At 48.2% G+C, this 27,658-nt stretch overlaps 1 protein-coding gene across 1 annotated transcript in view; it reads right to left on the bottom strand.

The window, feature by feature from the left end:
* Positions 1 to 27,658, bottom strand: part of prkn (parkin RBR E3 ubiquitin protein ligase) — a 30,827-nt gene extending 3,169 nt beyond the window's left edge. The window contains 10 exon segments of the mRNA XM_067235673.1: positions 390 to 539; positions 1,692 to 1,753; positions 14,102 to 14,238; positions 15,215 to 15,330; positions 15,611 to 15,694; positions 18,156 to 18,274; positions 20,074 to 20,254; positions 20,256 to 20,297; positions 26,199 to 26,362; positions 27,625 to 27,658. Coding sequence (XP_067091774.1) covers positions 390 to 539; positions 1,692 to 1,753; positions 14,102 to 14,238; positions 15,215 to 15,330; positions 15,611 to 15,694; positions 18,156 to 18,274; positions 20,074 to 20,254; positions 20,256 to 20,297; positions 26,199 to 26,362; positions 27,625 to 27,643 — 1,074 coding nt within the window. The 5' untranslated portion in view covers positions 27,644 to 27,658.

The following is a 27,658-nucleotide window of genomic DNA, read 5'->3' as shown; positions in this document are numbered from 1 at the left end:
GCAAAAGCCCCCCATTCTGTCATCTCTGTAATGATGATGTTTATGTTCGCAAACATGCAATCAGTCAGCACTAATGGCTGATGAACTGCACCCTAATCTTTAATCGACTGGCTAATTAAGCAACATCGCGTAAATTGTGTCATAATTACATATTAATTGTGCTCTGCGTGTGGTTCACATTCAGATGATGGCGGGGCAGTGGGGAGGCATAGCCCATGGAAGAAAAAAACAATTCCAGAGAGACGGGTAGGGGTCAGGGGTCAGGGATCTGAAATGGGAGTGCCGTGAGCCATCATCTTTTATGTTCATTTCTGGTCCACACATGTGAACATTCACCACTTAGAATAGGCAGGCAGAGTGTAAGGAGTGTGTGAGTGTGTGTGTCTCACCCCACAGCCCAGGCCATTGCTAAGCTGACACTGGATCATCCTCCTGTCCTCCTCGGGCAGCAGGCCGGCCCCACAGCCAGGGGCGGGGCACAGGACCCCGCCCATCTGGAGCAGACATTCCTCAGCTGCGTAGCGTTGGTAACGGTCATACTGGAGGTGGTGGAGGGGGGGGGGGAGGGGGGGGGGGTGGAGTCATAGACACAGAAGAGAAGAGCACTGCTCACTTCTGGAGTACATTTTCATTGTTTTCCCATATTTCCCTTAATCGCCGCCACAAACTGCTGAACGAGTGGCCGTTTGGATATGCTTCATTTCTAGGAACCGTGTGAAAAATACATCTCCATGTCTGCTCTTTACGACACTGAACGGAGGGTGACAATGGGCTAGGGCCAAGACTGAGGGACAGAAACGGTACGCTTGCGTACACAAATACGCTTGTGTTCACCCACACAGACCAAACGGGCACAGTGCGTCTTCTGACAGGAGCCAGGGTCTTGCTCACACAGCCCCTGTGAACGACGGGGCTAATTGACTTCATTAATGCACGGCTCATTCACACGTGTGCATAGAGCTAGCTCCGGGGCCGCTTGAACCGTGGAGTTCAGAGCACTTAAGCTTTCAGAGTGTAGCGCTAGACTGAGCGCTAGCCCTATGGGTGCACACACACACATTCGCTATTGTTTGGCATTCGATATATCACTTTGCCAATGACTCATGCAAAGATAGCATGCTTTTAGTTCTCTGTGAATTACCAACTTTGGACAAGCGGTGGAAAGCAGCAGACGGGAATGAAATGGCACAGTTGAGAGTGCGGAACTGCAAGCTGTACAGTGAGCTGAGGCTGCCATAACTGGAGGTGACAGCAGGTAAGAGTAACTTAATGGCTTTGGGGATTGGCTGTCTATTGGTCTAGTTCTTCACTTCAAGAGAGTGACTAATTTTGACTGGAGAAGTCTTGAAACGGTTGCCTGCAAGAACAACTTCAAAGGACACTCTTACTACTGGGATTATGGATTGAGGGGTCCTGAAGGTAGGAAAGACCAAAGAAAGCCTCCGGGCCACTTAGGAGAGAGGGGTCAGATACCTCCTGTCTGTGTCTGCCTGTGTGTGTGGGTGTGTGTGTGTGCGTCTAGTGGGAGGTGAAGTTGTAGGTGTCACATCTGGAGGGAGCAAGGTTATTGGGGAGTGTGTCTTGTCACCAGATGCACCAATTAAAGGCCTGTCAGATCTGACAATGTGTGAAAAGCAGACCTGAGACAGATTTCCCAAAGGTCCCTGCTGTGTTGTGTCGTAATGACTCACCTGCTCATCACCCAGGACCCGGAAATGATGAACCTCCAGAATGAGCGAGTCAGGACAACCAGCTGGCGAGAGAGAGAGAGGTAGATAGTGAGACAGAGAGAGTAAAAGTGAGAGGAAGAGAGAGAGAACAAAAAGAGAAAAGAACGAAAGACAGAAAGAAAGGGAGATCACACACAGAGATACAGAAATAAATAAAGAGAGAGAGAGAGAGAGAGAGAGAGAGAGAGAGAGAGAGAGAGAGAGAGAGAGAGAGAGAGAGAGAGAGAGAGAGAGAGAGAGAGAGAGAGAGAGAGAGAGAGAGAGAGAGAGAGAGAGAGAGAGAGAGGGATCATTTGGGTCAAGTGTGTCCTCCAACATAATCATAACAGAGAAAAACAAACACTTTTCTACATGTGATTCCTATTTGCTAACAACCAAGTGTAATTAGGGCTGTTCCATGCAGGTGTCCTGAAGAGGCCCTTCCAGCCAGCATACCCTGCACGGTCACACAGCGAGGTGAGCCCTGAGATTCAATGAGGACCAAATTAGCGCATTAATAACAAGTTGTCTCAAAAAGGTCCTCAACAGAACCTCTTGAATCAGGACAGAGAGAAAGCCGTATCCCTGTTTAATATACATCAGATGATCACACAGAAAAGGGCCAACGCATATTTGTGTGTGCATGTAAACAACGCTGTGTGTGTGTGTGTGTGACTCCATAGGCGTGTAGATTTTCTGCTCTCTTTTAACAAGCATGGGGATAGAAATGTGGCCCCGACTGCAGGCAAACTGGGTGCTCTGGACCAAATGTGGCCCCTACTGCAGGCAAACTGGGTGCTCTGGACCAAATGTGGCCCCTACTGCAGGCAAACTGGGTGCTCTGGACCAAATGTGGCCCCTACTGCAGGCAAACTGGGTGCTCTGGACCAAATGCGTATCCTGGAAACCACGCAGCAATTATGCCCATGGAGGCTAATGACTGCTCTCATCTACATCTGATAGCACACACTCGTCCTTTCATCCCCCAATCTTGCCATCCCTGAACCTGCCTGCACGGTTACCCATGCTCCCAACCAAACTAATGGGTTTGTGCAGCAGGCATTGTTAGGTTAGGTTACACCTGAGGGAGCCAAATAAGGCCCTGTTCAGATGCCAACTATGGGTGAACGCTCAAGCCCTAAACACACAGCTCACACACAGATGTACACACACACACAGGTGTGTGAGCCAGGAAGGGTTGGAGATGGACAGATATGAACCTATAATCACCTAGGATGCCGGTGACCAGAGGTGTGCTTCTCTGTCTGTGATATATGTGCACAGCCAGAGCACTGTCAGCGAATCCTGCTGCCTATGTATTTAAGGAGAGGCTGATCCCAGCTGTGGGGGCAAACTCAGGCCAGGCACTTCATCTCAGCCAGTGGTGTTTGTGTGTGTGGAAGAGCAGATGAACAGATATAGAAACTAAAATCATAGTGAGGCAGTGTGTGTCTTGCGGACATGTGCACACTGTGCCCTAGTGTGTTTGGGCCCTTTGAAGCATTCATTGTGTATGTGTGTGAGCTGAAGAAAAAAAAAAAGAAAAAAAAAAATGATATAAAAATGCCACTGATGTAGGCTACCAGACACAGAGGATATCTTTGTGTGTGTGGGTGTGTGTGCCTGAAACAGCAGAAGCGTGATTGCCACTCAATTTCCTCGACGTCCACTCCTTTCAACACAGTGATTGGGTTCCAGATCTTGGGAGGGACTATTCCCATTTTCCAAAGACTTGAATCCCGGGGAGTGAGTGATCAGCTCAATCGCAGTCTGCGGGGTCAGATGTGGAGAGTAGTTAGGGGTGTGTGGAGGGGATTGATTTACCAGTCTTGTCAAATGGAGAGGGAAGGTAACAACTGTAACCATAGAGATAAGAAACGGATGAGACCGGTGCTTTGGAAGAGATAGGGTTAAGATCACAGGTTGGATATGAATGGAAAAGGTCTTGGTCTACTACCCTTATTCCAAGGACTCAGGCGTTGCGTTAGTTCGGAAGTACTGAACGGAATCCGTCTCGGACGACTTTCGAGCTCAAAAGCAAACAGGAGCTCATAAGCAGCCCATAACCCGCACTTGGTCCTTGGTTTGTCAGACGGGCTAAGTCGGAGCAGTGAAGCCTGTCTAAGGCTAGCAGAGCGAGGCAGCAAGCTAGCCAGGTCCTGGGTACTCCTGTGTGGAGCATGCTAATGTTGATAATCTCTCTTGGGGTCTCCTCTGCCCGTGTCTCTGCTGTCACCAACCCCTCTCACTGTTCTTATGCAAATCCCTCTGACAAACACGAATCACGCAGGCAGAGACGGGAGGCTTCGCATCCAAAGCAACGGGGGTGGCGGGGAGGGGGTGAAAAGGGATGGATAAAGAGGAAAGGACAGAAAGGGAGAGAAAGAAAAAGAGAGACTTTTTTGGTCTAAATGTAATTAAAGATACAGACAGTGGGAGAAAGACGGCGACAAGATGTTGCCATGGTGATGCGCTGACAGAGCAGCAGACAGTCCTTGGGAGGTGAACTTTCCAAGACAGAGACACAGGGAGAGCGAGAGAGCGAGAGAGCAGAGGAGGAATAGAGAGTGAGAGAGATTGACAGTCAGACAGATAACAATACAAAACAAAGCGAACAACGGAACAAGTGGCAGCAGCCAGAGAGGGAGACAGAGAGAGAAAGAGACAGAATGAGAGACTGAGAGATGAACGGGAAGCAAAACTGACGGATGAACAGCAAAAGTGAGGTTGGCAGGGATTCTCTGAACTAACCCAGCGTTAACATCTATTGTGTGTTCATTTCAAGTCAAAAGGAAAATAACGTAGCTCTCATAGTTTTTAGCTTCGAATCAATTCACTCTACGGCTACTTATTGGCTGTTGTTTAACCGGGGGGCTTCACACTGTTTATTGATTGGCTCATAACCGTGTGGAGAATTGCCTCAAGTCTGGAATATTGAGCTAAGAACCAGAGGGGTTTGCTTCAGTCTAATATCTGGATTGTGTCAAACAAGGCCTGTTACATCTTGTTAATGTTGGAACTCTATCAGAACCAACCGGATGATTTTGTAAATACACACGTTCTTTGGCAAACTGATAAGCATGAATGACTGAGAAGACTAATGCAGTTTAAAGTTAAATTAATTCTCTCATTTGATTCACTTGTCACTCATCTTTAAAACCCATAATGATCCGAGACAAACGCTCCAACAGCAAAACCAGAAAAGATGGCATGAAGAAAAACAAGAAGAAAAACCAACAAACAACAGGACAACCTCTGTCTTCCTCTACAACAAGAAAAACCTACAGCTACTTGGAAACAAACACTACTCTGACACTTGACAAAAACAACTCAGGGTGAGCCGCGCGGCGTGGTGTGCCTCCACCAGCTCCTCAGCAGTCCGTCTGCCTCGGCTACGACCCAGTGCCCGGCATAATGATGCCACCACTGCCATGTGCTAGGCTAATTTAGCTCTTCCTTCCTCGTAATTACCAGACCCGTGGCGTGTACTTTGGGAGCGGGTGTGATGTATGGTGCCCCCTGTTGGCTCACAAAGCCGCACACATCTTTAACATTTGGGAGTTTTGAAAGAAAACTAATGAGTGAGAGGGGGCCAGCAGGAGGTGTAATGTGGTGAGGGATATTACAGTCGGTGGCCTTGGGGAAATGCTTCCAACTGTGAAACATTAGATAATACACTTGTGATGTCTGGGCTGTGGAAAAGAGTACTGCACAATGCCACTATTGCTGCAATGTATAAACAGGGCCATAAAGGGATGACATCAACTGTAGAGTATTTCAGACGATATTGTAAGATATCACTGCTATTCTCTCACAAATAGATGGCTCCGTATTAAAGTGAGTCATCTGTAGTGTTGGTGACCTGATCTCCAGTCGATAATGTTTCTGTCTGCGACACCATTAATCAATCTATTACGCTGCAGGGCACAAACTTGCCTTTAAGGTCACCCAATCCCGAGAGAGAGAGAAACAAGGAGAGAATGTTGTGTTTGAGTTTTGGACTGAAGCAGAGGAGCCAGATATCTGTCATTAAAGCATGGTCATGAACAGGGACTGTGGGAGAGGCCTAATGACAAGGGGTCATTGATAAATGAGAGAGGAGAGACAAACACACACACACACACACACTTCTTTAGCCTTAATAGGAGCAGGCCACAGGGCTATTATAACATGGGAGAGAGACGTGTGGTCTTAAGGAAGACTGATGTGATAGTGGTAAACACACAGGCAGAACCTACTAGGGTTATGATACTCTCAGCACAGTCTGGACCTGGACAAACTTACCTGTGGCAAGCTCTGACACGACTCATAATACGACCTGGGTTGACGGATGGGTTTACCTAGTCCAAAGGCTAACGTAGGCCAAGGAATACCTCTCTATCTCATGACACAATACTATCAAAAAGTCTAAACCTTTTCAGAAAAGCTATTTTCCGTACATACAAAAATATATTTACTTGTGTTTATTTGATGCTTTGTTTTTCTGATTGAAGAGTTCCACTATGAAATCAAACAAAAGCCTTTCATAATTCCAAGGTGCAAGTTATCACAAAAAAAATCAAGCTCTGATTGAACCAATTTTTCTTTCTTTTTTTTTTTTGACAGAGAGCAACAGCGAGAGCTAGTTAGCATTTGAAAGCCCAATCAAACTGGAGGTGCTTAAAGAATGCTTAATTACTCAGCCAATCAATGGGCAAGCAGCCGCCGATCTTGCTTAATCCCTGGAGGATATTGGGAGTGTTCCGTTGACATTTGCGAAAGAGAAGGGTTCAGGATGAAAGACAGCCTGCCTTCCCCTCCCTCGCTCTCTGATCAAACCATTTCATACCCCGTCGTCTAATGATTCAGCTACACACTGGGCTGTATTTAGGACTCATTTGTCAAGTATTTTTTTAGGCTATTAGGGACATAGAAAGCACAGAACTCCACAACGTGATGGCTTGGGGAGTTTGATAGTCATTTTATAATTATTTCTAGAGTAAAGCATATAGTTGACAGGTATGACAGTTAAAATGTCATAGTTTAAATGGCAGCAAATTGAGAGTCAAAACTGGCATAGCTAGGGTATGACTACTGGAGAAATATTTCAAAGACCGCAGAGGGACTGAATAGACAAACTGTCTGTCTAACTACTGAAAAAGGTTTGCAGGTCCCAGGTCGCCTTTGAAGTGGGAGGTTTCCCATGTTCAAGTCAGAATTAACAGGGTTGGAAACATATGAAGAATAGACATTTCAAGCAGTAGTAATAATAAGGTCTGGACAGTTCAGAAGGGTTCTGGAATGGCAGCCTTTAAGGCCAGGCATGGACGGCCTGCTCTGTTTTTCTCTTTCACATGATGAGAAACCTGTTAAAGACAGGAGCCATTCTGGACAAGGTCAGCCTTTTGACAAATGGCTTCCATTACCGCCACTCACCTTTCCCTCTGTGCTCAAAGTTACCAGGGTGGCTGTGTACTAAAGCTCAGGCAAGTGTGCTTTACACATTTCTAATGGTGCTGCCTGATAAATGACACGCTCTCCTGTCCATGACATGTGCCCGCATGCACGGACACACACACAAGTACACACACAAACAAACAGAATCAGCCACTGATTACTGACATTAAAATTGGAAGAAGCCCTTCCTCCTTTTCTCTCTCACACACACACACACACACCTCAAACACATAGATAACACAAACCAACACTAAATTGCGTGACACATTTTCACTCAGAAGTCACACTGACACATGCAGGAGAGCGATAAGGGTAAAACTTTCTTGCAGTATACAAACACATACACACACACACACAGCGTCAGATGAGTGATGATCTTAACTGTCAGAAACTGACAGTGACACTCTGTGGTCACACAGTGTGTAGAGACACACACACACCTGGTAACACCTCTCCAATCACACACTCTCACATTACAGATCCCCTTTGTGGACCGGATCCCTGCGTTTCCATGGCGATACCCAAAGTGAGAACCAATTGCCTTTACTTCAAAGGCTAAGGGACTTAAAAGCATTGCAGTACAGAGTAGGAGGGAGAAGGAGACAGAAAAAGGCAGAGCGAGAGAGAGAGAGAGAGAGAGAGAGAGAGAGAGAGGAAAAGGAAAGGGAGAGTACCATATCTTAGTTCCTGACGGCAAAGCCTTTTACGAGGTGTTACTTTCACACACACTGCTTCCTTTGCAGAACGCCACTAGACAGGAGCGCCAGAGGACAGCAGGCGGGAGATGCAGACTTTGCAGAACTGTCCACGCGCGCGCACACACACACACACACACACACACACACACACACACACACGAAATACAACTCATCTCACCTTCAAACACAGGAACAATCTGTAAATGTGCACGATGGAACAGATGCCCATCAACAGTACACCAACTTCCAGAGTGATGGTGATGTGAACGCCGCTTGCACTCACCGTGTTGTCAATTACCCGTCTGTGGGTCCAGTCAATAGAACTGTTCCCTTTGGAGGCAGCCCCTCTCCCTCTCTCCCGAGCACAACACCCTGCGCCACCCCTTCTCTCCGGTAAGGAATATATTGAACAGGGTTAATGTAACCTTCAGTCACACACACACACACACACACACACACACAAACTCATTGTTTACTCTTGTACTCATAGTATTGTTTCTATGTGAATCACATACAGCATGTATGGTCCTGCCAGTGAGCTGGGGCATTCCCAGCAGCCATTAGTGACGGGCCAGCTGCAGAGAGCCCAGGCAGAGGAGGGAGGTACAGCAGGCAGGGTTGAATCCAGGTCAAATCTGAATAGCTGCTCTATTTAACTCTCATTCCTGCCAAGCTCCCATTGTTGTGTCCAAAAGCTTCTTAGGGAGTGAATGAAGCTCCTGATTTTCAAGTTGGTGTCAGCACTTCTGCCAGAGAATAAATCATTTGAGACATGGGAGAGAGAGGGAGGTAAGGATGGAGATATTTAAGCAGAGATTTCCCCCCCCCCCCCCCACCCCACATTCTCGATATTGTCAGACATTGCCCCAGACACTTCTTTTGGAACTACTTTTCGGTATTCTAGATACTACTTCTGAATATCCCAGATATTACTTCTGGAAGTACTTTTTGTTATTCCAGACACTAATACAAAATGTTTCCTTGATTAAAAAATTAAAAAACATCCCAACATTAACTGTTACCAGACAAATATAACCATGAGTGTGACCATTCAATAGACCATAAAGTCCCAGTGCCTATGACAAGTTGGCCCTTTCCTCCTCTATCACATCTCTCATCTCTGACAGGGGGGAAAAAAAGAGAGAGAGTGCCCGAGCGAGAAAAAGTGCGCATGAGAAAAGAGGAGGGTGAGTGTGTGCGCGCAGACAAGAGACAGACAGAGAGAATAGACAGCGTTACATCCACACGGAGAGAGAGAGAGAGAGAGAGAGAGAGAGAGAAAGAAAGAGAGATCCTTCGGCCGGGCGCAGAGAAACACCAGCCAAATCCATCTGAATTATAACTCAATTTCCACTTTAATAACCAGCTGAAACAGATAACAAAAAAATTGACCTTTTTTCATAAAGAGAGGGGTGTGCCTTGAATCAATACTCATATAAAAAGTGGGTGTGAGCGTCTCCATGGCAGACAGAGGTACGTGTCATATTTCAGCCTCTCCTCCTCTCTCCTCCTCCTCTCTCCTCCTCCTCTCTCCTCCTCCTCTCTCCTCCTCCTCCTCCTCCTCTCTTCCCCTCCTCTCCCCTCAGGCGTCCGCAGGCTGGTAAAGGGGGATGGAGGGCCTGCGAAGCTCATTCTGGCTGTCCTTCTCATCCATGAAGGGCAGCTGGCCACACTGACTTACACCTGAGAGAGGACGGCACTCAGGCTGGTAGGAAAACGGCAGAAACGCACCCTTGGTTCTCGGGTCCTCCGGCAAGAGGCGGCAGCTGTGTGTGTTTGTGAGAGCATGTGTGGGTTTCTGAATGCGCGCTTTTATGAATGTGTGTGTGTGTGTGTGTGTGTGGCGTGACTATTCTGCTGTCTGTCGTGTTTGCTCAACGCTGCCTTGCTGGCCCCAGCATCTCCTGATTGACCTGTCCTTGGTGGTCTTAAATGAGCGTTTCTCACTCCGAACCGTCTGGTTTGTTCCTGTGTCTCCATTCCTTCTCTTCCCCAGCAGCCTCCATCTGCACGCATTCATTTCTTTCTACTTCTCCCTTTCTCTCAATATCTCTCCCTCCCTCCCTCCTGCTCTCTCCATCCCCCTCTCCGTGTACATGTCAGTAATGTTTGGTCTCTCCGTGGCGCGCTGATGTAAAAATGAGAGCGCGCAATGACCCCCTTCATACACACATGCATGCACACAAACACAACGAGGTCCTATTGGAATATTCTGACTCAACACATAAAGAGCATGTTATTCACCGCTGCTCACTCCTCACACAGACAAATACCCCCCCCTCCCACACACACACACACGCCCCGTTCTCCTCCCCCTCCCCTTTGTGGTTTTGACAGCCAAGACCAAACACGAGGCCATATTGCACATCAATCTGGCTTCAGACGCTAGAAGTAAAACGGTTTTGTTTTTTCAAATTTCCAACCTCCTAATTATCTGCTAATTATCTCTTTGATTAAGGAGTTGGTTGTGCAGCACAGGCTCTCTGTGCTGACAGCCACCATGATGAGGATTAATGGGGCCTGCCCCGTCCACCACTCTGATGAGATGCTAATGCCACCAGTAGGGCATACACAACTGTCCCCTTACACACACACACACACACACACACACACAAGCACGCACACACACACACAATGTCCAGGTGATACAGGCTTATTACACACACCCCCATCATCAGCCCATCTGTCACGTTAGATAAGCCAACAGGTCAGTCAGCGAGGCCGTAATTCAGGAGAGGGATGAACTAACCCCCCCCCCCCCCCCCCCGCACACACACACACACGCTTGCGCACACCCTCAGGTCGTCAGACAAGCAAACACTGTCTCAGAGAGGACCTGAGATTCAGAGCCACAACAACAAGGCAGCTCTATCAGTTTGTGGAAATGATCTGTTGCACATCAGTGTCATCTCACCAACACGTTTTCTCCTTTATTCATCATTTATAGGGATGGATCTGGATACTCTAAGTGCTTTTTTATGTTCTATTATTTAAGATTTGGCTTCTGTCGCCCCCTCCCCCTCCATCCCATAATACATTAAACACAAAGAACGAGAACTGTGGAGGTTCACCGCCAGGCTTTGAGGTTCAGCAGTTCAAAGGAAATGAAGGCAGTGCAGGGGAGGAAGGGAGGGGGGTTGTGGGGGAGGGGGGGGGGGTGGAGGGTGTTGAAGGAAAGTCTCACTGAAATACCACACCTTTTTCTCTGGGGAGTCTACCGACCTACGCTTCACTCTGTCATGTCTCTCTCGCACACACAGGCACACACACCTTGTAAGCTTACCCCGCTCCATCCCCTTGCCTTGCGGCTACTGTAGGGTTTTAGGCTAATGAAGCTTCATAAGATGATGGCATGACATGCTCTCGGAGAGGCCATCGTGGGACTTCTCGGGCCACACGTCCAGCCCTCTCCTCGCCTCCCCCAGGACTGGCATCTCTCTCTCAGTTCTCCATCCATCCTCTCCGGTGCAGAGAGGCTGGAGAGGCAGCCTTTCACCCACAGCCTTTCTTCTCAGGAAGGACTCGGACAAGACCGTAGATCTTTGTAAAGCTCTCTCTTGGAAGTCGCTTTGGATAAAAGCGTCTGCTAAATGAATAAATGTAAATGTAAATCTCTTTGACAGGCTGAATCTGTGCCACCCACACTCACTCCAGTCTCTAGTATAAGCCGTCACCTAGCTAAATCGCTAGCATACTTTTCCCAAGACAGTACTTCTTTCACGTCACCAAAAACACTGGTGATTAAACTTTGGGCCTGATCTTTGAAAGGGCTTTAAAAGGGTAGTTTAACAACTTGTGGTTAGCCCACTGTAAACTCTTATATCAAATGCAACATGTTAGCACATTTAGTACAAAAGGGGATAAATTCTGTCAGGCGCAGCATTTCAGAGTTGGTTTCAAAGGACATCATTTGAAATAGATTCTATGTTCTCTGATGGAGAATTAGTTTCCAATGAGTCATTAATATATGCCCTCACAGGTCCTTCCAGGAATACAAATCTAGTACCAGATATTGCTCTTCACCGGAATATTAATCTTTGGTAGATAAAGGTCTTTCCATCCAAGGGGAATCTACAGCCGATGCACGTTCTCACAGGAATATTTATCCAGCGCAGATATTAATTCAACCAGGAGTATAAATCTACTGCAGATACCAGCCCCCTTAAGGAATATTAATTACACTACTGATACGGTTTCATTTTATTACATTACAAAGCATATATCTAGAAGAAAATTGCAGTTGGTGAAAATAAGGATTCACAACAGGTATAGGTCTCTAAAGGGCAATATATCAGGACAGCATATGATTTGTTCTCAGACGCCACATCTACGCTCCTGTTATAATGTGTGTTATGGAAATATGTATCTCTGGGTATATACACAAGTAAAGTTCTGCATCACTACTGCTCTTAGCCAGCCTAGCATGTGTTGGTAGTTGCAGGCTGTAGTTGGCATTTAAGGACATTTCTCAGCACTGATAAAGTGTCAGAGTTCAGTCCAACAGGTAAAACAGCAATTCCACCTTATCTTACATGCTCTCTCTCTCCCCTCACCCCCCCCCCCCCCTCCCCCTCCCCCCCCCCCCCCCCCCAAGCCGAGGGGCCGGCTTAGCGTGTTTAGCATGCAGCCCTTATCCCCATCTGAACCCCGAAGAGTCACAGGAGGAAATGGAATCCCAGCCACCTTAATGACAAGTCTCACGTTTATCCCTGTAGCTGCATGTGCTAACGCTAACTTATGCTCGGCTGCACACACATGGCTGGTTGGTGTGTTAGCGAGCCGTGCTAGCTCTACCCTTCTCTGTCGGCGTGATGGTGTTTGCTTGACTGGATGACCCTGGTGCGATGTCCTCAGAGGGAGGACAAGATGGAGTCTTGACCTTTGGCCTTCCTGGAGAGGTATCCTATCAGAGCTGTTTTCTCTAAGGCATGACTGTGTCTAGGTCTATGTACGCGACCGAAATGTTACCAAAGCCTGCAGGGAGAGAATAGGGAGGGAGGAGGGAGGGAAAATAAACAGAGCATAGCTAGTCTGCAACTGGCTGCTGAACCATCTAACATGTTGACAGCTGAAAGAAGAGATAGAGGAAAGGAGAGATGGAGGGGAAGGCAGCAGAACATGGATGGAGGAGAGTGTATGGATCAGGAAGAAGTATTACACTGTACAGTGAATATCAAACCCTGCAGGTGTTCCTTATTAGCCTCCTTGTCTGCCACGCCTGTAGTCTACCTGTGTGTAAAAGGCCAGAATTTCAAAGGGAAGTTATGGCATGCTGGGAGAAAAAGAACGCTTATCGTTTTGGGGCAATCTTTATCTTTTTTTACGTTGCAGTGCAATCATCACTTGCAACTTGTGTTCTTTCCTTTCATGTTTGACGTTTGAACAAGCAAGCTCTGGCACGGCGGTGAAAAAGTTATTTAAAAGTGGAAATGGCATTTGAGGCTGAAGTGTGACCTTTTTGCACAATCTCCTCTCTGCAGACACACAAACAGTGATGGATTGCCTCAACACACAGCTCCTCAGTCCAGGCTGGCACAGGGTACACAGATCATGTGTGCGCTCCACATCTTCACACACACCAGTTATTTACACACAAACACACAAAGCTGACAGTTAAATGCACAATAAAATGCAGAGCCCTAAAACACCAGCTAGGCACAGAAGCTACTAAAATACCACCTGTTATTAGGTGGGTTTGGCTTTTTAAAAGTAGCGAAGCTGAACACTGTTTTCGTGGAGAGGCGGAGAGAGCAGAGAGAAGAGACGATTAAGGGTGGAGAGCAGAAGAGGGGTCGTTATCAGAGAGGAGGGGGAAGGAGAACAAATAGGAGGAGAGAGCGGACTCAGAGCCGAGAAACGGAGGGAGAGCCTCGCGAGAAGGAAGGAGGAAGACAGCCGACGAGAAACAGACACGAGAGGGAGAGAAGGGGACGGGCGAGAGACCAAGAGTGCGAGTGAGAGGAAGAGAGAAAAAGAAAGCGTGCGAGAAAAAGAAAAAAAAAGACAGAGAGAAGAGGAAGAGAAAGAAAAGATTAGAGGGTGCTGTCAGTGGTGGAGGGTCAACGCCCCCCCCCTCCAGAGCCCCATTACCCCGTGGCACTAAAGGATGTGTTGGGCCAGGGAGCAGGACGGGGCGGCAGAGAGAGGGGGCGGCCGGATGTGTCTGGAAGGAGAGAACTCTGATAGCATCTTTCCCGAGCTGCAGCTACAATCCATCACTGACAGAAGCCACACACACACACACACACACACACGTACCTGCACATGGAAGAGAGTAGCCAATGAGTGGGTGGTGGATGAACTGTCTCTCGTTGAGGCGTGTCACACAGTACATGTGAAAGCAGTCGAGACAAATGACATGACGGTCTGGACACTGAGACACCAGCACTGGGCTCCTACAGAGAGAACACACACACACAGACACCGAGTTGGAGACAGGAGAACGATCTTGACGATTGAGGGACTGGCTCCCCCAGGACTACGCTGTCACAAGTCTGATCTTGGTTGAGCACCACTAGTGGGTGGGCACTTGTGTGAGTGTGTGTGCCCGTGTACACGTGTGTGTGTGTGTAATGGTAGACTACATCCATGCAGACCTTTTGTTTGTTTCTTCTTTTTTTTCTGGGTGGGGGGGTGGGGGAGGGGGTCTCTCTACATTTTCTCTCTAGCCAATTCTGATCATCTTTTAGAGTTCTCCCTGGTAACATATCCACTCTCAGGTCTCATGATCCTTTGGTGTCAAAACTCATTAGTCAAGAGAGCCACTACTGGCCCTTATACTGTAGTTCGAGAAACTTGTCCCACCTTCCCTCTCACCCTGTCACACACACACACACACAAGTTGTCAAGGTAAACCTGGGCTGTGCGTGTCCTCGCTACTGCCCTTCTAAACAAACCAAGGAGTCCCGCTGAGTGCTCTGAGGAACTAGAGACGTGAGCGAGACAAACACCAGCTCCACACGGGAGGGTAATTGCGCGGCCCACTTCAATCACACTCGCCACCGTGTCCTTGATACTGGGAGGGCCAGGCTGATTGCGGGGTATTGTCTGGCTGGAAGGGGACGCCGGGCCCCTCCCCTCGCCCTGTGAGGGTGAGTGGTGGGTACAGTACGGTGGCTGACCTTCAGGAACACTGCGACTCCCTCCCTCTGGAGAGACTGATTGCTAATATGCTCAGTGAAGTGGGGGGGGGGGGTTTGTGTGTGTGTGTTTGGGGCGGGCGCGATGGGTGTCGCTTGAATTCTTTGTTTGAATTCGTACGTTTTCTTTCAAATTGAACCGTGAATTGAGTTGATGGAGCAGCGCTTTGGGAGTTTGTGTGTGTGTGTGTTTGTGCGCGCATGTGTGTAAATGCGCCTGGGCTGAACTCACATGATGTCCGTGCAGGCAATGCAGGGAACGGCCCGGACGTTTGGCATGATGAGGTCCAGGGCCACCGACGTGTCGTCGTCTGAGGTGGGGTGGGTGGCACACTTCAGATAGAACTCCTAGTAACAGCACAGGGGGAGTGTGTTGGGTTGTGTTGGGTTGTGTTGGGGTGTGCGTGTGCGTGGGGGGGGGGGGGGGGGGGGAGATGTCGGGAGAGCTATTCTTCTCGAAGCTAGAAGCGTTTCTCCCGATATTATGAGCTGTGGAAGACCTGGCTGCTTTTAAAAAACGACATTCCAACATGCGGTTCAAATATGACTCGCTAATCAGGTGACAGTGAGGAGAGAACAACTACATCAGATCATCTGGGAGAGATTAGACCAGGTAGAGAGGTCTTACCGCTATTCTGCCATGGCAACCCTCTGACTGACAGACTCCATGGATACGTTCAGGCAACAGGACATCATCCCAACAGGAAGGACCCTGGGAGAGATGGGGGAGAGGGAAGGGGGGAGAGCGAGACCTTAAATATCTCAATGACCTCACACCTTCCACGCTCTCACACACACACACTACACTCTCTCTCGTTCAAACAACGGTTCTCCCCAAACAGTGAAGATTCAACACTGTGTTCTAATACAGCCACAACGTGCAGATAAAGATGCAAGATTATTCCTAAATGTTTTGGGAGATCTCTCCCCCAGCCCATCACACCCCGCACACACACACCTCTTCTGTTTCCCCTTTCTTCATTAGCATAAGTATTTCAACATTCTGACAGTGGCCTTAATAAGCCTCTGAAAAGGTTAAGGAAATCATTACTCCCCTGTGGGGGGTGGGGGGGTGGGGGGTCAGAAAAGGAGGAAGGGGGTGGGGGGTTCTGCATGTCGTCGTGGGGAGGCTGGGAGATTACACGCATGGACACACACACACACGCACACACACACACACCTGCTCAGAAACATCCAGGAAAGGTCACGCAGGCTCCTGACGTCTGAGCTTCGCACACACACACACACGCACACGCACACGCACACCTCTCTATAAATGATTAATGAGAATAAGCAGTTATGAATTATTCAAAAACGCATCGCCTTCAATTGTTCACCTCTGTCTCTCCTCCTCCCTCTCTCCTCGTTTCCTGGCGCCGAGTCAACGCCTCCATCCCACAAAGCTTTAATTAGATTATTGTTTAACAAACCAGGTTGTCTCCATGCCAGCTGTGCTATTCTTACAGTGAATAACAGTGAATATTCTTACTCAGCATCAGTCAGAGGGATTTCAGTAGACTGGAGCACAGGTCCTGTCCTCAACTGACCAATCAAGGCAGCTTAGGGAGTGGGCATGTGATGCCCACTCCCTAAGCTGCCTTGATTGGTCAGTTGAGGACAGGACCTGTGCTCCAGTCTACTGAAATCCCTCTGACTGATGCTGAATGAATAAGTATTAGTCCATACCACACACACAAACACCATATGGAACAGAACGTGGGGAGTGAAAGAGTTTGTCCAATTAGTCCCTCACTGAGGACTTCGGATGAAAGTGTGTGTATCCATGGTGATAAATGGAGCCTCCAGAGGCTACAAGGCACTCGCTGAATTCAGAGGGAATCCTTGTTGATATTCATTAATGCTAATTTGCTTGTATCTGCACTTGCAGTATCGTGCTCGAGTGAAATGAGCTTGTTGGTATGTGCGCACCTTAGATGGGCTTTTCAAATCATAAAATGCAGAAAAACCCAGGGGTCATGAGAGGGAGAACGCATTCTCACGGCACACAGTTTCACACACACAGTTTCACACACGCGCACAAAACACACACACACACACACACAGAGAGAGACCAGCATGATCATTAACACTTCCTCTAATGCTAGCCTGGGGGACAGGAACTCACTCTGAGCCTCATTTCCTGTCCCTGCTGACAGCGTGTCTGAGGAGGGGGTTGAAATACAGCCTCCCTCTCCAGCCCCACGCCCCCATCAGCTCTATCAGCGCCTGTGATGGGGGTTGGGGGGCGTCAGTAAAGCCCCTGTGCTGAGGGAGATAGCAGCCTGAGTGGCAGCTCAGACCGACCAGGTACACAGCAGAGGTCTGAGGAAAGTGGCCTGGGACTGGCTGCCTCAGGAGGGCACATGGTCCCCACGTCTGCCTCCTTCACTGCAGACGGACGTACTGTAGAAGGTAAGCCGATTTGAGTAGAGGACCGGGTCCCAAATCCCGTCCAGGCCTGCAGGTGGGTAATCACCATCCCTGGCATGAAACCGACAGAAGGGACAATGTTGGCATGAAGGTAGTTGAGTAAACAGTCCCTGAGCGGAGTTGTGGGCAGGAGAAGGAGGGAGAGGGGGGGGGGGGGGGGGGGGGGGGGGGGTCAGCTGGCAGGTGGGCTCAGTGACGCACCATTCAAGTCAGTCAGTCAGGCTTGGTAAACAATTGCAAAACTCAAGAGCTGTGGGATTCCTGCCCAAGTCTAGAGACAGAAGAGAGAGAGACAGGATGAGGAGAGAGAGGGGAGAGAGACGGGAGAGAGAGGAGAGGAGAAAAACATGAGAGAGAGAGAGAAACAGGAGAGAGAGAGAGAAACAGGAGAGAGAGGAGAGAGAGAGAGAGTCCAGACTGCTGACTCACTGCGGGACGCTTGGCGATGAGAGGCTTTTAGGCTAATTCCGCCACTGGAAATTAAGCCGTGTGTTGTTTGGAAACAGACGAGCCATGTACCTTAATTTAAAGACACTAGCTAACACTACTAACATAATGCTTCGTTCATCTTGGCTCGATGTATGCTGCTGAGACTATCAAAACCTCCATGTCAACATTCTTAAACCTTTGAGACGTCCTTCGAAAAAGGAGAATTTGACCTGCGTGAGGAGGTACACGTCTACTTTTGCCAAGCGCTCACAGCGCCCGGTAGGTTAGGGAGGGCAGGGAGGTGGGCGACTTACCCGACTAAGGGTGAGCGTTCCCTGCTTGCAGACGCTGCAGCGCACACGGAGCTTCGCAGGCTGGATAGCCCCGCACACGCTCTTACAGTACACGTAGAAACTGCTGTGAGGCCGGGGTCCTGAGGGCCACAAAACACACACATGCCATGTCGGAGGGATTTCACAATAACAACGTCACGAACAGTGTATTCAGTTAGCAGTTGCTTTGAGATGCACAGTGGGGGTGGTGCGGGGGGCGGGGGCTTAAGGTTAGTGGATTCCAACCTGCAACCTCTTAATCTCCTGTTCAAATCTCTACCACTGAGCGGGAGTCAGGTGGTTGAGCGGTGAGGCAGTCGGGCTAGTAATCTGAAGGTTGCCAGTTCGATTCCCGGTCATGCCAACTGACGTTGTGTCCTTGGGCAAGGCACTTCACCCTACTTGCCTCGGGGGGAATGTCCCTGTACTTACTGTAAGTCGCTCTGGATAAGAGCGTCTACTAAATGTAAATGTCCTCACATGGGCGTCCTCAGACAAACTGAGCTACCACCCATCCCCTTGGCTGGAGCTCCATGCAGGCATGTGGTGCACTTACATACCGAGTACAGCTTGAGCGCTCTGTAGGCACCAGAAGAAAAGAACGGACCGACAGATACCGTATGCCTGTCATGTACTTCTTTGGGACGTAATGGCTTGCAAAGCCCAGACAGTAATTGGGGATGCACGGTACCCTGAAGGATAATACCTGCTGTAGGTGAGTGCATCCTTTGTGTCCCGTCCTTGAGCGGAGCCTAAAGAAGCAGCTCGTGGTCCAATAACAACGGCGTGTGTGTGTGAGGACAAGACAAGGACGAGGGCCGTCTCCAGCCTCCTCTAATCTGGCACGGGTCCAGAACACAGACACCTCGTCCAATTAGAGCACAGGAGCCCGGCGACATCTTCATGTCAGAGGATTTAGTAAAGGAGAAAGGACGCCGCCCACCCTTCGGCCGTTACCATCCCATCATTGCGAGCCGTCACGCACAGAGAGGCAAGCGGACGTAAACAAACCCAACAAGCGCCCACACAGACAGAGAAACCCAACTCAAACCCTTGCCCATACCCTCATACACATACTCGCTGTTTATATTTCTCTACCCCTCTACCCCCTCTTTGCAGACACACAAAGGACCGGTGGAGCAGTATTCTCATTAGTGCTAAAAGCATGGGGCGCCGGAGAGGGCCACACTACCTTGACACGATTCCCAATAAATGGGGCAGAGTGGGTTTTATAAGCCTGTCCATGTCAAATTTATGACTTCTATGAGAGGACTTCCATTATGCTAATGCTTTTACAGATGCTGAGGGGGGAGAGAGAGACTGAGAGAGAGAGAGAGAGAGAGAGAGAGAGAGAGAGAGAGAGAGAGAGAGAGAGAGAGAGAGAGAGAGAGAGAGAGAGAGAGAGAGAGAGAGAGAGAGAGAGAGAGAGAGAGAGAGAGAGAGAGAGAGAGAGAGAGAGAGAGAGAGAGAGGTTAAAAGAGGAGAAGCAAAAGGTGGGCTGAAAGGAGTGGGCAGGACAAGGAGACCTTCTGGCGGGCAAGGTGAGAGAGCAGGAGGAGGAGAGAGACAAGGTGAGAGTGGAGGAGGGCAGGCGGAGACAGTCTCTTAAAAGCTTTGCCTTTGTACTGTGTGACAGCAGCCATATCCAATACTTCCACTGTTGTGTGGAACCAAGCTGGATGGATCCCATTTACCCGCCTTAAAGCTGCAGTCAGGGAGTTGTGACACTATTCAAATACACAGCACAAATGTCAGGCCCACAAAGAGCTGTGTCCGAGCTCCATACCGAGCTCAAATGCGGCCGATAAAATTGTCAAATAACAGTGCCTTTTATGTGTGCTGCTGACATATACCGCCTCACACATGAAGACTCTCTTATATAGGTACCAAACACACACACCTGCATGTTCTTCAGCCAGCTCTCTGGCCCTGTGCTCATCTGTCTCCAGTATGACAGCCAGGCCGGTGGAGGTGGTTGGCAGGCGGGAGGCGCTGAGGTCCAGACGGGTCAAGCTGTCCACCCCCCGGCCCAGGCGGTGCTGCAGGACAAGCTCAGAGCGCCGGGCCGAGCCCGGGGGGGGGGAGGACCACGTGAACCGTGCTCTGTTCAGGGAGGTCGCATCCCTGGGGGTGGGGAGGGAGAGACACACACAAAGAGAGAGAGACACACACAAAGAGAGAGAGAGAGAGAGAGAGAGAGAGAGAGAGAGAGAGAGAGAGAGAGAGAGAGAGAGAGAGAGAGAGAGAGAGAGAGAGAGAGAGAGAGAGAGAGAGGAGAAAGTTGGCGTGAAAAGAAATTTATTATCCTAGCGACTTGTAGTCTTTGGATATTTTATTATAATGATTGTTTATCTTTAAAGCCTATATTTATGGCTAGCTAGCTATCAGGTTGGCACATCATTAGCATCATTAGTCATAATGCCGATGCTGGTGAACAATGTCCAAACAGTAATTACCATCCATCCAAAACACAGACAAAGAAAGTTTCCCACATTTTGACGCTACTTAGTAATCCATGTGCAAATTCACTAGACATTCTAAATCTAATCCTTAAAAATCCAAGTACACAAACAGGGGCCTAATGATCAGCCTGGCTTAAAGTCCTGAAAGGCTTTTTAACTTGGATATTTGAAGAATTATCTCCCTGAAGTTTGTTTGCAGTTTAAACACTGGGGCTTTGTCATTACATTTTTTAAGAACTGCGAGATCCCTTCTGTCAATGTCTGCATAGGGGGAAAGAAAAGAAGCAGATGGATGGATGGCAAAAAAATAAATAAATGTTGACTTCAAAACAACAGCATTCCACTTAAGCAGAGCCAGTGAGACAAGAATGTATAAAGAACATCAATGACACACATGACAGGGAGGAGATGAACAAGATGAGAAGAACTACGATGAATACAAACAACAACATTGACATGTCCACATAACTACTGAACATCCCTTTGAGCAGTTCCCATCACTTAGCTCATATCCAATAGGCTGGCAGCTCCCACCCCCTACCCCTTGGAAACTCTCGAGTGACAGCATCACTGTCCAATCAAAGGGCATGATAAAGAAACCCAATTCAAACAGCAACTACCAAGAAATGACCAAGACTATGAATAGAATCTTTAAATCATAAAGAATCCATAAGCAATTCAAATGTGCAACACTATGTAGCACAGTCCACAGACAAAACACGGTACCATCACACCTTCTCCTACCCCCGACAAGGAGAGGGTCTTCCCCCTTTGTCCTTCTCCCAGAGGAGAAGCTTCAAAGCTTCTGGCCCAGCATGGGGTCAGAAACAGAGGCCACACGGCCTACAGTATCAGACAAAGGATTTATAAGGAAGAACTTTCTTATGTGGATTTACAAACATATTCTCAAGGACTACATGGCTCATGGACACTATTTCAATGACAGTAGTTGATGTGTTATAATGTGTGTTTTTCTCATTTACTTAGAACGTTGTTTAATTGAGGTTTGATTATAACTTCCCTTCAAGGATAGTTAAGTCAGCCAATCTTGATATCAAAATGATTGTACCATACTAACAAAACCATTTATGAATGTTGTATTGTTATATTCTGAAGTTTAAGCATTCCATGGACAGTTGAAATAACGGAACTCAAAAGGTACAGCTACTTCACACCTAGGCAGATCTCAGGACGACGCCCAGGTGGGGGGAAACTGACCAATGAAAGAGGTCACCTTCACGGGGACCCCCCCCTTGTTCTTTGGAGTATAAAACCCCCAAACGTACAATCACCCTCGCTTGTTCGTAGGATTAAACTGAGGTGAACCGGTCACTCTCTAACCTATTCCTCTCAATCGGCACATTCACTGAGCGCCCGGAACTTTGGACGAGAGATTCCGCTTTCTATTCGTTGGACATAACGAACCTTTGACTCCTTCTTCAAACCGACAAAAGTAACTACGATTTGCAATATTTCTTACTTGTGACATATTGGCATGTTGTGATTAAATTGTTGAGGTTTGATTGTATTTTACAAATTAGTTAACTTAACCCTTGCTAAGTCAGTTACCCTTGCTCGTCCATTGTTACCCCAAAGGCCTACCTGTCCCTCTCTACCCCTCTCTCTCTCCCTCCCCCCTTCACACGCGCTCTACACAGCCATTGTGTTGCTCGCCCTCATTTGCATACAGCCACTGTACTACTCTGACTAACCCATAACTTATCTGGTATTTGTTCATTATAATTACATTCTCCTAAATAAATCATTGTGTATAATACTCGCGTATCACTCACGTTATCTGATCTGCTCTACTTTCATAGAATTCACTACTTAAGATTAGACTGATTATTACAAAGGCTATTATTTCAATATTATTCAATAAGGTTTCCTCTATCCCTTTAACAATAAGAGGTGGTGCCCCCAAGAACTACATACTTTATTATAAATTAAGTATTGCTAATCTTAAACGAGTAAACCCCGCTACAACTAAATGCCGTAATATAGCAGATAATATCAGTAACTTGTTGCCTACACCATCAACCATAAAATACTCCTGCAAACAGTAATTACCATCCATCCAAAACACAGACAAAGAGAGTATGAAAGAGAGTGAGAATGAGAGAGAGTGAGAAAAGGTAGTGAGAAAAGGTAGCTAGAAAAAACCTCCATAACCAGCTGATTACTGAGTCTGAATGAAGACGAGAGGAAGGCAGAGAGGTGAGTGATAACTGCAGAGGAGATCCAGGATGCCTCAGTAGACAGACGCCATAGTTCAGTAATAAAGAGACCCCTTTAAGCCATTCCACCAGCTGTCAACCGCACCAGACACTGCCTCCACTTTCTGTGTGTGTGTGATGCAGACTGCTGATTCGAAGCAGTAAACTGTGTGTAGATAACAGCATCATCGGAACTTTCATGTTCCTTGCTAGTCACAATTCTGCTCTTATCACTGCAAAGCAACAGAACCAAAAGGTTGACGGAACTCTTATCAATTGACTTCAAGCTACACAGACACCTGTGTACACAACACACACGTGCGCACACACACACACACACACACACACAAACACCCCTCCAGCCCAAGTCCACCTCGTCTGATGAGATTAATTACAAACAACAAGATACCAACTGGGCTCTGAACACGATACAATCGAGTGACAACAATCAACAGCAGAAGCACTGAGAAGCAATGGGATCTCATCACTGCTACCCAAAGGTGCTGGGAGATGATCTCTTATTGGCTGCTTCCTGGCCAGTGACTGATTTGGCCCAATTAGAGGTGCCAGGTGCATGGCTGTATTTATGTTGCAAGCATGTGACCTTTCCCTCCTCTGATCTGCTCTTTGGAGGCGCTCTGATCAACAAGGCGCTGGTATTTTCTGGACAGGGGCCCCTTGAATTAGTAATGTCTGGGATCTTTAAAAGACCGCCTGTGCCTGAATCTCAATGGTGTGTCTGGGATGCAATCAATTACCCTGTACCTTCAGATGGGCCAGATGTGTGCATGGACTGTAATGACTGGGAAAGGACCAAACTAGGCAGCCCAGTTTACCTTCAGGGTAGGCAAACTATGCCGAAATAATATCATCAACAAGTGAATGGTTTATTTGATCGCCAAGTGCACTGTCCAGAGAGCGACTTTCCTGAAAGCAACTGACTACTTCTAATAGTGGAAGGTAAATGTGGATCATTTGAAGGTTGCAGAGATGTACCAGTGGATTATTTAAAGGCTTCTAACAGAATTATAACCACCTCTTCTTACCTTACCTTGTTCCCCTGGATATAAGCCCAGAATAGTCAGTCAATTGAGAAATCGTACAATTCCACCAAGATAACACTGAGCCAGTCATGGCCCTCTAACTGATAGAGACAGGCCTCGTCTGTGGCTGAGTCCCTCACACACCAGACATATGGCGGGCGAAAGCCGTGCAAAGCGCCTGAAATCCTGTGAAGATTGTGTGAATAATGCGGGCAGGGACTCCCAACTCCCCGCGCAGCTCACTCTGCTAAAGCGAGGGAGCGGAGCGCCGCTCGGCTAAAAGAAACCGTGTCAGTGCCAATTGTTTTACCGCAATTATCCTCAAAGAGAACGGCAAGTAAATAGAATCAGCGTAGCCTGTCTCGGGGTTTAGCTACAAGTCGAAACCAAGGGCGAGTGGAATGCGCGACAGAATCTTGACTGTGTTGAGCGTGTGAGGTGAGTCACACGTAGGGAAGCTGTGAAGCAGTAATGAACGGGGGACCAAGGAGAGTTAGATGTGGTAGCGGTTCAGAAGCTCACAGCACTGAGGGGAAGAACAGTGGTGTTTTAGTCTCTCTGACAACAGCGACGCTGACACGACAGAGGAAACGGCATCAACAAGAAAGAGGAATATGCAGAGGGAGAACAACGGAGATGGAAAGGAGCAGGAGTGTGACAAAGAGAAGGGAAGAGGAGGGGATAAAAATAGAGGGAAACTAAAACTGAGTTGAAGGGGTGGAGGGGGGGGGGGGATGGGGTACACTCAATAGAAAGAAAAGAGCGAGGGGTAGTTTGGGGAGGCGTAGAAGGAAGGGAGAGAGGGAGAAGCAGCACTCCCGGGGGAAAAAGAAAACTAATAGCGTGCATTACAGCAGCCGCTCGTCTGCTCACTACAAATGTCAGCAGCTCACTCCTGAGGCAGAGGCAGATAAACACCCGCTACTTTCAGGGACCTGCAGGCAGCTAACAGCACCGAGCACGCGCACACGCGCCCACACCACCACCACCTCCTCCTCTCACTGTCCAACCTGGGGTAGTGACCCTTTGGCAGGGTGTGCTAACGAACCCCATCGAGCTGGAGAGTTTCTCAAAACACACACACAGGAAAACGGTGTGTCTGTGTGTGTGTGTGTGTGTGTGTGTGTGAGAGGGGGAGGGAGGGGAGCAGAGACTGGGGAGCGAGAGAGTTCAGGGCACAGGAGGGCAGTGTATAACATAGACACAAATAGAAAACATGGCTGACATAAAAGAGGAGGTTTGAAGGACAGAGAAGACAAGAGGAGACCGCCATGGAGTGCGTGTTCCGTTGACCTCTGCGGGAGGGCATGGAGCGTGCCTTGTGTCGCGCATTAGTCATCGTTAGTGTTTTAAAAGCGGGAGTTAATCAGCAGCAGTTAAATGATCTGGCATCATTACCCAGAGTGGAGCCATTCTGCAGGTAGATTACACATTGTTGATTGCAGCGCCAGACTGTGAACACTTTATTACTCTTCTTGCGAGATCAGAGCCAAGCGTTCAGGGCAGCTCCGTGAATCGTTTTCACACACACACACTGAGTGTCATGCAAATGAGACAAAATAACCTGATAGCATAGTGCACATTGAGCAGAAATGAGAATTGCCTCAATGTCCATGTGCAAACACACACATTCACACACAAACAAGCAAACACACACATTCACACACAAACAAGCAAACACGCGCATGACGGTCACCTTCATGTCTTCACATGAATCTCAGAAAATTCATGTCTCCATGTCAACCACCCGGTAACCTTTTATCCTCCCTCCTCCCCCATAAGCCACTTCAGGGCCACCATATTTCCCATCCAACAAGCCCCTGGGGGCAGGCAAAGCCAATATCATGCAGTCCCTCATTTCCACAAACACGTAGTGGCATATCCACACTGTAGAGGGCAGAGTTGAATCAGACTACCAGCGCTAGCGCACGTTAGCATCGCCGCTAAATAGCCCATCCTAGCTCTCGCCCCAGCTTTTGCACTACGGCAGGAGGGTAAAGCCCAGGGTGCGGGCAGAAATAAAGAGGTGAAGCGCCGAACCGAGAGGCCGTGTGAGTCTGGGCTCCCTGGTCGGTCCTCGTGAGCCTGACTTGTTTGGATGCATGATTAAGAAGGTCAGGTTTAATGAAGCGCCGCGGGCGAAAGTTCACAGGATCCCCTGGCTCTGTTTACCCTGTCAGGGGCAGGAGGGGGCAGGCCAGATTGGGGTTCAACAGGGTGGAGTAGAGGGTTACACAGTAGATCTTCAGCCCGTACACTGGCTTCCTTTGAATGTTAAGCATGATCGGAAGAGGCGGCCCTAACCTGGAGGGTGGAGTCGCTGCGTAGCTCTCGGCCGGCGAAGATGACCCTGAGGTGCTCCCCCTGGACGCCCTGCAGACGGCCCACGGTTTCCTTCAGCTTGGCGATGCTGGTCCCTTCCTCCAGCTCCAGTGGGAAGCCATGACTGGAGTTAAATCTAACGTACACTGACACGCCGAGCACACACACACATTGGAGAGAGAACAGAGTCAAGTCAATAATACAGTTGAGAGGGAGAGGGTGTGTGTGTGTGTGTGTTTCCTCCACCCCCCATATCCCCTTGATGAGGGCAGATCCAGGTGAGTGAGTCCAGTAGCAGGGTAGTGTTTGAAGCAGACGTAAATAGAGGAGACTTGAAGGACAGACAAAAAAAGACCGACACAGGAACAGAGGGAAGGAAAAAAGAAACAAAAGGCAAGACAACGACAGAGAGAGTGAACGAGAGAACACATGACTTGGGACGTGCGTGTTTGGGGTGGGAGGAGGAAAGGGTGTGGGGATAATAGGTGATAGGCAGGTGGAGACAATGAGACCGGCTTTAAAATTCAGCCAGCTTAGCCACTCTGAAAATCCCCAAACCCATTCATTAAGATGAGCGAGATTTGGAGGAAGTATTTTTGCTGTTATCGTTTCTGCTTATTATTCTAATTGAAATGAGTCAACCTTTTCAAAGGCCCCAGAGGCAAGGAGATAAATTCAGGACTGTAAAATGGCTGATCGAGGAAACGTCGGCAATCAAATTGGAAATTATGGGGAAATGCGTGTGGACTACCTAGGCATGTTAAGGATATACACAAGCGCTGATTGAGGGGGAATTAGCTAGCACATTGTTTCAGCAACAATAAACATGTCAATTCAGCCGAGTAAATAAACGGCAATGGCCCCCTGCATTAATTATTCACACACACACACATTCTTATAATATAGAAGAAGAAAAAAATATGGGCATATTTTGGCACTGACACTACAGGAAATGACCTCAGCTGATAAGTGTTGACTTAAACACTGTGAAGGAAATAAAAGCTCTGATTGCTGCTAAATGACACAAGTGGAGCAAGGCTTGGCGTGGTGGAGCTCAATAGACTCGTGAAGTGATTGCTTGTTCCTTTTTGGTGACATTCCCTCCCGAGGACCGTTTTCCAAACAATAATTGCGGATACATTTTCATTCGGAGGCGAACGATACATAAATAAAAGGGTGGTTATGGAAGAAATCAGCTGCCACCATCCCTGGTGTTCGTCTCACCTCACCAGTTAGTTTGGACATACCACTACTAGCGTTAGATTATCTGAGAAAACACCAGCCTTTATCTACAGAGCTAAAGCCAAGGATAACAGAGCGATCAGGCTGCTGTCTCTTTGTGGTCAAGTCTAAAGCCGGTCCATTTAGAGCACCGAGGGTGGGTAGATAGGGCACTGATTTTCATTACGTTCCCCGGTGTTTTGCATCCCATCCTGGAGGAT

The sequence above is a fragment of the Osmerus mordax genome, chromosome 5, assembly GCF_038355195.1.
Source record: "Osmerus mordax isolate fOsmMor3 chromosome 5, fOsmMor3.pri, whole genome shotgun sequence".
Taxonomy (NCBI): domain Eukaryota; kingdom Metazoa; phylum Chordata; class Actinopteri; order Osmeriformes; family Osmeridae; genus Osmerus; species Osmerus mordax.
Note: the sequence above shows the minus strand (reverse complement) of the source record. Positions and strands in the feature narration are given on the sequence as shown.